The sequence below is a fragment of the Struthio camelus genome, chromosome 36 (assembly GCF_040807025.1).
Source record: "Struthio camelus isolate bStrCam1 chromosome 36, bStrCam1.hap1, whole genome shotgun sequence".
In the NCBI taxonomy this organism is placed as follows: Eukaryota; Metazoa; Chordata; class Aves; order Struthioniformes; family Struthionidae; genus Struthio; species Struthio camelus.
Window position 1 is genome coordinate 784674 of NC_090977.1, and position 11794 is coordinate 796467.

General features: G+C 67.3%; 2 protein-coding genes across 5 annotated transcripts; both read right to left on the bottom strand.

Annotated features, from left to right (window-relative positions):
* Window positions 1–2884: 2884 nt before the first annotated feature.
* PPP1R11 (protein phosphatase 1 regulatory inhibitor subunit 11) lies at window positions 2885–5826 on the bottom strand. The gene is given in 4 exon segments (XM_068923845.1): window positions 2885–3111; window positions 3206–3217; window positions 3220–3313; window positions 5724–5826. Coding segments are annotated over 4 exon segments (408 nt in total). The 5' UTR covers window positions 5799–5826.
* Window positions 5827–8057: 2231 nt separating this feature from the next.
* Window positions 8058–11671, bottom strand: POLR1H (RNA polymerase I subunit H). Of its 4 annotated transcripts, none has more exons than XM_068923853.1 (5): window positions 11581–11654; window positions 10194–10337; window positions 9980–10080; window positions 8501–8610; window positions 8058–8239 (listed from the first exon to the last, which is right to left on the bottom strand). In XM_068923853.1, the coding sequence occupies exons 2-5, from the start codon at window positions 10321–10323 to the stop codon at window positions 8215–8217; spliced, it is 366 nt and encodes a 121-aa protein (XP_068779954.1). In that variant the 5' UTR covers window positions 10324–10337; window positions 11581–11654; the 3' UTR covers window positions 8058–8214. The 4 variants fall into 4 exon arrangements, with proteins under 4 accessions (XP_068779954.1, XP_068779955.1, XP_068779952.1 ...); XM_068923854.1 differs by lacking the exon at window positions 11581–11654 and adding an exon at window positions 11352–11553; XM_068923851.1 differs by lacking the exon at window positions 11581–11654 and adding an exon at window positions 11352–11551 and having other exon boundaries at window positions 8062–8239; window positions 10194–10325.
* Between the last annotated feature and the right edge of the window lie 123 nt (window positions 11672–11794).

Consider the following 11794-nt stretch of genomic DNA (forward strand, 5'->3'; position numbering starts at 1 on the left):
CCCTGGTGCCACTTGTCCCCCCACCCTGGTGACATCGCCCTGGTGCCCCTTGTCCCCCTGGTGCCACTTGTCCCCCACCCTGGTGACATCGCCCTGGTGCCCCTTGTCCCCCTGGTGCCACTTGTCCCCCACCCTGGTGACATCGCCCTGGTGCCCCTTGTCCCCCTGGTGCCACTTGTCCCCCACCCTGGTGACATCGCCCTGGTGCCCCTTGTCCCCCTGGTGCCACTTGTCCCCCACCCTGGTGACATCGCCCTGGTGCCCCTTGTCCCCCTGGTGCCACTTGTCCCCCACCCTGGTGACATCGCCCTGGTGCCCCTTGTCCCCCTGGTGCCACTTGTCCTCCACCCTGGTGACATCGCCCTGGTGCCCCTTGTCCCCCTGGTGCCACTTGTCCCCCACCCTGGTGACATCACCCTGGTGCCCCTTGTCCCCCTGGTGCCACTTGTCCTCCACCCTGGTGACTGCCTTGGTGGCACTTGTCCCCCACCCTAGTGACATCGCCCTGGTGCCACTTGTCTCCCATCCTGGTGGCACTTGTCCATTTTGGTGGCATCACCCTAGTGGCTCTTTTTGTCCCCCACCCTGGTGACATCACCCTGGTGGCACTTGTCCTCCACCCTGGTGACCGCCTTGGTGGCACTTGTCCCGCACACTAGTGACATCACCCTGGTGGCACTTGTTCCCCTGGTGCCACTTGTTTGCCACCCTGGTGACATCGCCCCGGTGGCACTTGTCCTCCACCCTGGTGACATCGTCCTGGTGCCACTTGTCCCCTGGTGCCCCTTGTCCTCCACTCTGGTGACCGCCTTGGTGGCACTTGTCCCCCACCCTAGTGACATCGCCCTGGTGCCACTTGTCCCCCTGGTGGCACTTGTCCCCCACCCAGATGCCACTTGTCCTCCACCCTGGTGACATCGCCCCGGTGGCACTTATCCTCCGGGTGCCACTTGTCCCCCACCCTGGACCCTGGTGACTGCCTTGGTGGCACTTGTCCTCCACCCTGGTGACATCGCCCTGGTGGCACTTGTCCCCCTGGTGCCACTTGTCTCCATCCTGGTGGCACTTGTCCATTTTGGTGGCATCACCCTAGTGGCTCTTTTTGTCCCCCACCCTGGTGACATCACCCTGGTGCCACTTGTTTGCCACCCCGGTGACATCGCCCTGGTGGCACTTGTCCTCCACCCTGGTGACATCGTCCTGGTGCCACTTGTCCCCCTGGTGGCACTTGTCCCCCACCCAGATGCCACTTGTCCTCCACCCTGGTGACACCGTCCTGGTGCCACTTGTCCCCTGGTGCCACTTGTCCCCCACCCTGGTGCCATCGCCCTGGTGCCACCCGTCCCCAGCTCCGCGCCGGCCCCGACCCGCCGCCCGAGGACGCTGCCAGCGCCGATGACGCCGCCGAGGCCGAAGGGCCCGCGGGGACCCCGGTGTCCCCGTCCCCCCCCGGGGGGACGCCGCTGCCACCTCCCAATAAACGCCGCAGCTCGGCCGTCGCCTTTAATTCCCGCCGCGCCCTCGAAACCGCCGCGTTTCGGGGCGGAAAACCGGCCCCGGAGCCGGGATTTGGGGACACAAAGTGGGATTTGGGACACACAAGTGGGATTTGGGGGACAGGCGCCGTTGGGGAGCCGGAGCGGGATTTGGGGCTCGGGAAGCGAGATTTGGGGCTGGCAGCCGCCGTTTGGGGCTGGGAAGCGGGATTTGGGGTCGGGACCCGGGATTTGGGGTCGGGACCCGGGATTTGGGGACAGGATCAAGCCCAGAGCCGGGATTTGGGGCCAGGATCCAGGATTTAGGGCCGGGATCAAGCCCAGAGCCGGGATTTGGGGCCAGGATCCAGGATTTAGGGCCAGGATCAAGCCCAGAGCCGGGATTCAAGGCCCGGAGCCGGGATCTGGGGCCAAGAACTGGGGATTTGGGGCTGGGATTGAGCCTGGAGCCAGGATTTGGGGCCCACAGGTGGGATTTAGGGGTTGGGATCAAGCCCAGAGCCGGGATTTGGAGCCAGGATCCAGGATTTAGGACTGGGATCAAGCCCAAAGCCAGGATTCAGGGCCCAGAGCCGGGATTTGGGGCCGGGATCAAGCCCAGAGCCAGGATTCGGGCCCAGAGCCGGGATTCAGGGCCAGGATTTGGGATTTAGGGCCGGGATCAAGCCCGGAGCCGGGATTTGGGGCACAGAGCCGGGATTTGGGGACAGGATCAAGCCCAAAGCCAGGATTCGGGGCCGCGATCCAGGATTTAGGGCTGAGATCAAGCCAGAGCCGGGATTTGGGGCCCAGAGCCAGGAATTGGGGCCAGGATCCAGGATTTGGGCCTGGATCAAGCCCAGAGCCGGGATTTGGGGCCGGGATCCAGGATTTGGGGCCAGGATCAAGCCTGGAGCCGGGATTTGGGGCCGGGATCCAGGATTTGGGGCCAGGATCCAGGATTTGGGGCCGGGATTTGGGGCCAGGATCCAGGATTTGGGGCCGGGATCCAGGATTTGGGGCCGGGATCAAGCCCAGAGCCGGGATTTGGGGCCGGGATCCAGGATTTGGGGCCAGGATCCAGGATTTGGGGCCAGGATCAAGCCCAGAGCCGGGATTTGGGGCCGGGATCCAGGATTTGGGGCCAGGATCAAGCCCGGAGCCGGGATTTGGGGCCAGGATCCAGGATTTGGGGCCGGGATCCAGGATTTGGGGCCGGGATCAAGCCCGGAGCCGGGATTTGGGGCCAGGATCCAGGATTTGGGGCCAGGATCCAGGATTTGGGCCAGGATCAAGCCCGGAGCCGGGATTTGGGGCCGGGATCCAGGATTTGGGGCCAGGATCAAGCCCGGAGCCGGGATTCGGAGCCGGGATTCGGGGGGGTGGTGCTGGTGGGGGGGGGGGGTCGGTCAGTGCTCCATGGCGGGGCCGCGGGGGGGCCGGGGGGAGGCAGCGCCGGCGGGTGACCCCCCCGCCCGGCCCGCCCGGCCCGCCGGCCCCCCCCGGCCCCGCTTGTGACCCCGGACGCAGTGCGCGTGGCCGCAGCCTTCGTCGTCGTCGTCCTCCTCCTCCTCCTCCTCCTCGCTCTCCGTGGAGCTCTCGCCGAAGGCCCGCGGCTTCTCGTAGATGCAGCAGCCTGCAAAGGGGAGGCGGCGGGGGGGGGGGGGGACGTCAGGGTGGGGGCCCAGGCGCCCGGGGAGCAAGGGGCCCAGGCGTCCGGGCGCACTCACACTTGGAGGAGGGCGGCCCAGGTGCTCGTTGTCGACGGTGTCGCTCGACCACTCGACCTTCTTGTCCGGCTTGCGCTTGCGCAGCTTCAGCGTCAGGCTGCGGTTCTCCTGCGCCCGGCGTCACCCGGCGCCGCCGTCACCCGGCGCCGTCACCCGGCGCCGCCGTCACCGTCACCCGCTGCAGCCCCCGGCCTGCCCCCTCGGCTCCTTCCCGTCTCCGCCACCGTCTATGGTCCTCCAACCCCGCCAGGGTCCCCAGCCCTGTCCCCCCCCCCCGGGTATCTATCACCCCCCCTGGGTATCTATTGCCCCCCGGGTATCTATCCCCCCCAGGTCCCCACCCCCTGGGTATCTATCAACCTCCCAGGTATCTATCCCCTCCCAGGTCCCCACCCCCTGGGTATCTACCACCCCCCTGGGTATCTATTGCCCCCCCGGGTATCTATCCCTCCCAGGTCCCCACCCCCTGGGTATCTATTGCCCCCCGGGTATCTATTGCCCCCCCGGGTATCTATCCCTCCCAGGTCCCCACCCCCTGGGTATCTATCGCCCCCCTGGGTATCTATTGCCTCCCCGGGTATCTATCCCCCCCCCCGGTCCCCACCCCTGGGTATCTATCACCCCCCCGGGTATCTATCACCCCCCGGGTATCTATCCCTCCCAGGTCCCCACCCCCTGGGTATCTATCAATCTCCCAGGTATCTATCCCCTCCCAGGTCCCCACTCTCCGGGTATCTATTCACCCCCGGGTATCTATCTCCTCCCACATCCCCACCCCCTGGGTATCTATCACCCCCCAGGTATCTATGTCCTCCCAGGTCCCCACCCCCCGGGTGTCTATGCCCCCCAGGTATCTATTGCCCCCTGGGTATCTATGCCCTCCCCCGGGTATCTATCGCCCCCCGGTATGTATCACCCCCGGGTATCTATCCCCTCCCAGGTCCCCACCCCTGGGTATCTATCACCCCCGGGTATCTATCCCCTCCCAGGGCCCCACCCCAGGTATCTATCACCCCCCGGGTATCTATGCCCTCCCAGGTCCCCACCCCCCGGGTATCTATCGCCCCCGGGTATCTATGTCCCCCCCGGGTCCCCACCCCCCGGGTATCTATCGCCCCCGGGTATCTATGTCCCCCCGGGTCCCCACCCCTGGGTATCTATCGCCCCCCGGGTATCTATCCCCTCCCAGGTCCCCACCCCCTGGGTATCTATCGCCCCCGGGTATCTATGTCCCCCCCGGGTCCCCACCCCCCGGGTATCTATTGCCCCCCCCGGGTATCTATCCCCTCCCAGGTCCCCACCCCCTGGGTATCTATCGTCCCCCGGGTATCTATCCCCTCCCAGGTCCCCACCCCCTGGGTATCTATTGCCCCCCGGGTATCTATGTCCCCCCCGGGTCCCCACCCCCCGGGTATCTATCGCCCCCGGGTATCTATGTCCCCCCGGGTCCCCACCCCCCGGGTATCTATCGCCCCCGGGTATCTATGTCCCCCCCGGGTCCCCACCCCCTGGGTATCTATGTCCCTCCCGGGTATCTATGTCCCCCTGGGTCCCCACCCCCCGGGTATCTATCGCCCCTGGGTATCTATGTCCCCTCCGGGTCCCCACCCCCCGGGTATCTATCGCCCCCCGGGTATCTATCCCCTCCCAGGTCCCCACCCCCTGGGTATCTATTGCCCCCCGGGTATCTATGTCCCCCCCGGGTCCCCACCCCCCGGGTATCTATCGCCCCCGGGTATCTATGTCCCCCCGGGTCCCCACCCCCCGGGTATCTATCGCCCCCGGGTATCTATGTCCCCCCCGGGTCCCCACCCCCCGGGTATCTATGTCCCTCCCGGGTATCTATGTCCCCCTGGGTCCCCACCCCCCGGGTATCTATCGCCCCCCGGGTATCTATCCCCTCCCAGGTCCCCACCCCCCGGGTATCTATGTCCCTCCCGGGTATCTATGTCCCCCCGGGTCCCCACCCCCCGGGTATCTATCGCTCCCCGGGTATCTATCCCCTCCCAGGTCCCCACCCCCCGGGTATCTATGTCCCCCCCGGGTATCTATGTCCCCCCGGGTCCCCACCCCCCGGGTATCTATCGCCCCCGGGTATCTATGTCCCCCCCGGGTCCCCACCCCCCGGGTATCTATCGCCCCCGGGTATCTATCCCCTCCCAGGTCCCCACCCCCCGGGTATCTATGTCCCTCCCGGGTATCTATGTCCCCCCGGGTCCCCACCCCCCGGGTATCTATCGCCCCCCGGGTATCTATCCCCTCCCAGGTCCCCACCCCCCGGGTATCTATCACCCCCCCGGGTATCTATCCCCTCCCAGGTCCCCACCCCCCGGGTATCTATCACCCCCGGGTATCTATCCCCTCCCAGGTCCCCACCCCCCGGGTATCTATCACCCCCGGGTATCTATGTCCCCCCAGGTCCCCACCCCCTGGGTATCTATCACCCCCGGGTATCTATCCCCTCCCAGGTCCCCACCCCCGGGTATCTATCGCCCCCCGGGCACCTATCGCCCCTCACCGGCTCGGCGGCGCCGCTCTCGGTGACGGTGGCGGTGCCGCCGCCTCCCGCCGCCGCCGCCGCCGCCTCCGCCATGGCGCCGCCGGCCCGGAGCCCGGACCCCGGCGCCGCGGCCGCCGCTGCCGGGGGGGAAGGCGCGGAGCGGCGCACCGGGGCCGCCGCGCTGCCGGGCCGGGCCGGGCCGAGCCGAGCCGAGCCGGGCCGAGCCGCCGGGCTCCTCCCGAGGGCGGAGGGGAGGGAAGAGCCGCTCTCGCCGCCGCCGCCCCGGTGCCGCCGCCGCCGCCTCCGCTTCCACCCGCCGCTTCCGGCGGCGGCGGCGGCCGCTTCCGGCCGGGCCGTCCGCAAATGCGTTCCCCCAGTGCGCCGCTTCCGCCGTACGGGGGGGGGGGGGTCGCGCCGCCGCGCATGCGCCGCGGGGGAGGGCCGGGGGAGGCGGGGCCGCCGCCGGGCAGCGCCGTGCGCGCGCGCATGCGCGGGGCGGGGGCGGGGCCGAGGGGGGAGTTCAGGGGCCCGAAGGGGGGTAAATGGGGCCCCGAGGGGGTAAATGGGGCCCCGAGGGGGCAGTTCAGAGGCCTGGGGGGGTAAATAGGGCCCGAGGGGTTAAATGGGGCCCCAAGGGGGCAGTTCAGGGGCCTGGGGGGGGTAAATGGGGCCCAAGGGGGTAAACAGGGCCTGGGGGGGTAAATGGGGCCCAAGGGGGCAGTTCAGAGGCCTGGGGGGGTAAATAGGGCCCCGAGGGGGCAGTTCAGGGGCCTGGGGGGGTAAATAGGGCCCGAGGGGGTAAATGGGGCCCCAAGGGGGCAGTTCAGGGGCCTGGGGGGGATAAATGGGGCCCGAAGGGGCAAATAGGGCCGGGGGGGTAAATGGGGCCCCGAGGGGGCAGTTCAGGGGCCTGGGGGGGGGGGTAAATGGGGCCCAAGGGGGTAAACAGGGCCTGGGGGGGTAAATGGGGCCCCAAGGGGGCAGTTCAGGGGTCTGGGGGGGTAAATAGGGCCCGAGGGGGTAAATGGGGCCCCAAGGGGGCAGTTCAGGGGCCTGGGGGGGATAAATGGGGCCCGAAGGGGTAAATAGGGCTGGGGGGGTAAATGGGACCCCGAGGGGGCAGTTCAGGGGCCTGGGGGGGGTAAATGGGGCCCAAGGGGGTAAACAGGGCCTGGGGGGGTAAATGGGGCCCAAGGGGGCAGTTCAGAGGCCTGGGGGGGTAAATAGGGCCCCGAGGGGGCAGTTCAGGGGCCTGGGGGGGTAAATAGGGCCCGAGGGGGTAAATGGGGCCCCAAGGGGGCAGTTCAGGGGCCTGGGGGGGATAAATGGGGCCCGAAGGGGCAAATAGGGCCGGGGGGGTAAATGGGGCCCCGAGGGGGCAGTTCAGGGGTCTGGGGGGGTAAATAGGGCCCGAGGGGGTAAATGGGGCCCCAAGGGGGCAGTTCAGGGGCCTGGGGGGGATAAATGGGGCCCGAAGGGGCAAATAGGGCCGGGGGGGTAAATGGGGCCCCGAGGGGGCAGTTCAGGGGCCTGGGGGGGGGGGGTAAATGGGGCCCAAGGGGGTAAACAGGGCCTGGGGGGTAAATGGGGCCCCAAGGGGGCAGTTCAGGGGTCTGGGGGGTAAATAGGGCCCGAGGGGGTAAATGGGGCCCCAAGGGGGCAGTTCAGGGGCCTGGGGGGGATAAATGGGGCCCGAAGGGGTAAATAGGGCTGGGGGGGTAAATGGGACCCCGAGGGGGCAGTTCAGGGGCCTGGGGGGGTAAATCGGGCCCAGGGAGGCAGGTCAGGGGCCTGGGGGGGTAAATAGGGCCTCGGGGGGGCAGTTCAGGGGCCTGAGGGGGTAAATAGGGTCCCGAGGGGGCAGTTCAGGGGCCTGGGGGGGAGTAAATGGGGCCCCGAGGGGGCAGTTCAGGAGCCTGGGGGGGTAAATGGGACCCCGAGGGGGCAGTTCAGAGCCTGGGGGGGTAAATGGAGCCCCGAGGGGGCAGTTCAGGAGCCTGGGGGGGGTAAATAGGGCCCCAAGGGGGCAATTCAGGGGTCTGGGGGGGGGTAAATGGGGCCCAGGGGGGCAGTTCAGGGGCCTGAGGGGGCAGTTCAGGGGCCTGAGGGGGCAGATAGGGCCCGAGGGGATAAACAGGGCCCCGGGGGAGGGGGGGAGTTCAGGGGCCTGAGGGGGTAAATGGGGCCCTGGGGGGTAAATGGGGCCTGGGGGGGGCAGTTCAGGGGTCCGGGGGGGGTAAATAGCATCCCAAGGGAGCAGTTCAGGGGCCTGAAGGGGGCAAATAGGGCCCCAGGGGGGCAGTTCAGGAGCTTGAGGGGGGTAAATAGGGTCCGAGGGGGCAGTTCAGGGGCTGGGGGGGGGTAAATAGGCCCTGGGGGGGCAAATAGGGGCAGCTGAGGCCCCCGCGACAGCGCCGGGTGCCTGCCCCGAAGGAGAGCCACCAGTCACCGCGCTGCCGGGGGGCTTTTATTGCTGGGGGGGGGGCAAAAAGCAGCATCTCCAGCCCCGTCACGAATCCTCCTTCTCCTGAAACCTGCAGGAAAGGAACCGGGGGGGGGGGTTAGGGGGACGCAGAGGGATCCGGGGGGGATCTGGGGGGGGGTCACGGGGACGCAGAGGGATCCGGGGGGGGGTATGGGGGGGTTAGGGGGACGCAGAAGGATCCAGGGGGGATCTGGGGGGGGTCAGGGGGACGCAGAGGGATCGGGGAGGATGTGGGGGGGGACAGGGAGATCTGGGGGGGGTCAGGGTGACCCAGAAGGATCCGGGGGGGCTCGGGGGGGGCGGCACTCACTTGCAGCGGGCGCAGGTGTAGAAGACGGTCTGGCCCTCGTCGGCCGAGCGGGTCTGGCGCGTGCGGTACGCCATGCCGTCGTGGCCGCAGCGGGGGCAGCGCCGCTCCACCTGCCCCCCCCCCCGAAATCTGAGCCCTCAGATGCCCCCGCCCCGGCCCGGGGTTGGGGGGGACGTTAAACCCTTCCCAAGGGGGGCTAGACCTGCCCTAAAGGGGCTTATACCCCTCCCAGGGAGGTTATACCCGTCCCAAAACGGTTTATTCCCATCCCAAGGAGGTTTATTCCCATCCTGGGGGGGTTATTCCCATTCTAAAGGGGTTTATTCCCCTCCCAAGGGGGTTTATTCCCATCCTGGGGGGGTTATTCCCATTCTAAAGGGGTTTATTCCCCTCCCAAGGGGGTTTATTCCCATCCTGGGGGGGTTATTCCCATTCTAAAGGGGTTTATTCCCCTCCCAGGGGGGTTTATTCCCATCCTGGGGGTGTAATTCCCATTCCAAAGGGGTTTATTCCTATTCTAAGGCTTTTATTCCCCTCCCAAGGGGGTTTATACCCATCCCAAGAGGGTTTAGTACTCATCCCAAGGGGTTTATTCCCATCCTAGGGGAGTTTATACCCATCCCAAGAGGGTTTAAATCCATCCCAAGAGGGTTTATTCCCAACCTAGGGGGTTTATACCCGTTCCAGGGGGGTTTATTCCCATCCCAAGGGGGTTTATACCTGTTCCAGGGGGGTTTATACCCGTCCCAGGGGGGTTCATACCCATCCTAAGGGGTTCATACCCCAGGGGGTTTATTCCCATCTCGGGGGGGTTTATACCTGTTCCAGGGCGGTTTATTCCCATCCCAGGGGGGTTTATACCCCTCCCAAGGGGTTTATTCCCAACCTAAGGGGTTTACACCTGTCCCAAGGGGGTTTATTCCCATCCTAAGGGGTTTATTCCCATCCTAAGGGGGTTTATACCTGTTCCAGGGGAGTTTATACCCATCCCAAGGGGTTTATATCCATCCTAAGGGGTTTATACCCATCCTAAGGGGGTTTATACCCCTCCCAAGGGGTTTATACCTGTCCCAGGGGGGGTTTATTCCCATCCTAAGGGGGTTTATTCCCATCCCAAGGGGTTTATACCCCTCCCAAGGGGTTTATTCCCAACCTAAGGGGTTTACACCCGTCCCAAGGGGGTTTATTCCCATCCTAAGGGGTTTATACCTGTTCCAGGGGGGTTTATACCTATCCTAAGGGGTTTATACCCGTCCTAAGGGGCTTTATTCCCCTCCCAAGATGTTTATAGCTGTCCCAGGGGGGTTTATTCCCATCCTAAGGGGTTTGTACCTGTCCCAGGGGGGTTTATATCCATCCCAAGGGGGTTATACCCATCCCAGGGGGGTTTATACCCATCCCAGGGGGGTTTATACCCCTCCCAAGGGGTTTATTCCCCTCCCAAGGGGGGTTTACCCCCGTGCCGCCGCCCGGGCTCACCACGGGGCCGTCGAGGCCCGGCGCTGGCTCGGGCGGCCGCGGCGCGGCGAGCTCGGGCCGGTTGAACTGGACGGCGGTGCGCACGGCTCTGCCGTCGAAATCTGCCGGGGGGGGACGGGGGGCAGGCGGTGGGTAACGGGTTTGGGGGGGGGGGGGGGGGGCCCAGGCGTCCGGGCCTGCTCCCCCCCCCCCCCCCATTCCCCGGGGGGCTCACCGGCGACGTCGAGGGCGAAGGCGCAGCGGGCGCAGCAGACGGCGTCGCGGGGGCCCGGCCGGGGCAGCACGGCCCCGCACTCGGGGCAGAAGTCCAGGCACGACTGGAAGCGGGACGGCGGCGGCTCCATGGCTGGGGGGGGGGCTGGGGGGGGCAGAGGGGTGCCTTTCCCCCCCTCCCATTGCCTCCTGCCCCCCTATTGCCCCCCATCACCCCTTATTGCCCCCCATCATCCCCTACTGCTCCTATTGCCCCCCATCACCCCTTATTGCCCCCATCACCCCCTACTGCTCCTATTGCCCCCCATCACCCCCTATTGCCCTCTATCACCCCCCATTGCCCCCATCACCCCTATTGCCCCCCATGGCCCCTTATCACCCCCTATTGCCCCCCATCACCCCCTACTGCTCCTATTGCCCCCCATCACCCCTTATTGCTCCCTATCACCCCCTATAGCTCCTGCCCCCCATTGCCCCCATCAGCCCCTATGGCCCCCTGCCCCCCATCACCCCTATTGCCCCCCATCCCCCCCTACTGCTCCTATTGCCCTCCCATCACCCCCTATTGCCCCCCCATTGCCCCCATCCCCCTATTGCCCCCATCACTCCCCACTGCCTCCCCATCACCCCCTGCCCCCTATTGCCCCCCATCACCCCCTATTGCCCCCCATTGCCCCTTATCACCCTCTACTGCCTCCCCATTGCCCCCATCAGCCCCTATGGCCCCCTGCCCCCCATCACCCCCATTGCCCCCCCATTGACCATGTTGCCCCCATCACCCCCTATTGCCCCCATCCCCCCCATTGCCCCCATCACCCCCTATTGCCCCCTGCCCCATTGCCCCCATCCCCCCCATTGCCCCCATCACCCCCTATTGCCCCCTGCCCCATTGCCCCCATCCCCCCCATTGCCCCCATCACCCCCTATTGCCCCCTGCCCCATTGCCCCCATCCCCCCCATTGCCCCCTGCCCCATTGCCCCCACCCCCCCATTGCCCCCATCAGCACCTATGGCCCCCTGCCCCCCATCACCCCCATTGCCCCCTGCCCATTGCCCCCCATCACCCCCCACTGCCTCCCCATCCCCCCTATTGCCCCCATTGCCCCCATCCCCCCCTATTGCCCCCCGCCCCCTCCCATCGCCCCTCCACGTGTCCCACCGCCCGGAGCAGACGAGACGAGCCGGGGCCGCCGCGGCGCCCAGAGCGGCCGGCGTGGGGGGGAGGGGCCCCCACCCACGTGACCCGCCGCCTTCCCGCCCTCTCTTGAGGCGACGCCAAAAATGGCGGCGGCGGCGCTCGGGGCACGAACGAGCGAGTTTCCCCTCCCCCCCCGTCACAACTTCGACCCCCCCCCCGAAAAAACCCCGCCAAAGACCCCGAAACCGACCGAAAAAGCCCCAAAGACGTTAAAAACGGCGGCGGGCGGGCGCTGGAGCGCGGGGAGGGGGGCGTGGCCGCGCGGGGAGGGGGCGTGGCCGCGCGGGGAGGGGGGCGTGGCCGGCGGCCCCGCCCTCCCTCGGGCTGTACCATCCCGCCGCGCGGGGGGGGGGAAGGGGAGGGAGGGAGGCGGCGGGAATGGGAGCGCCCGCAGGGGAGCGCGC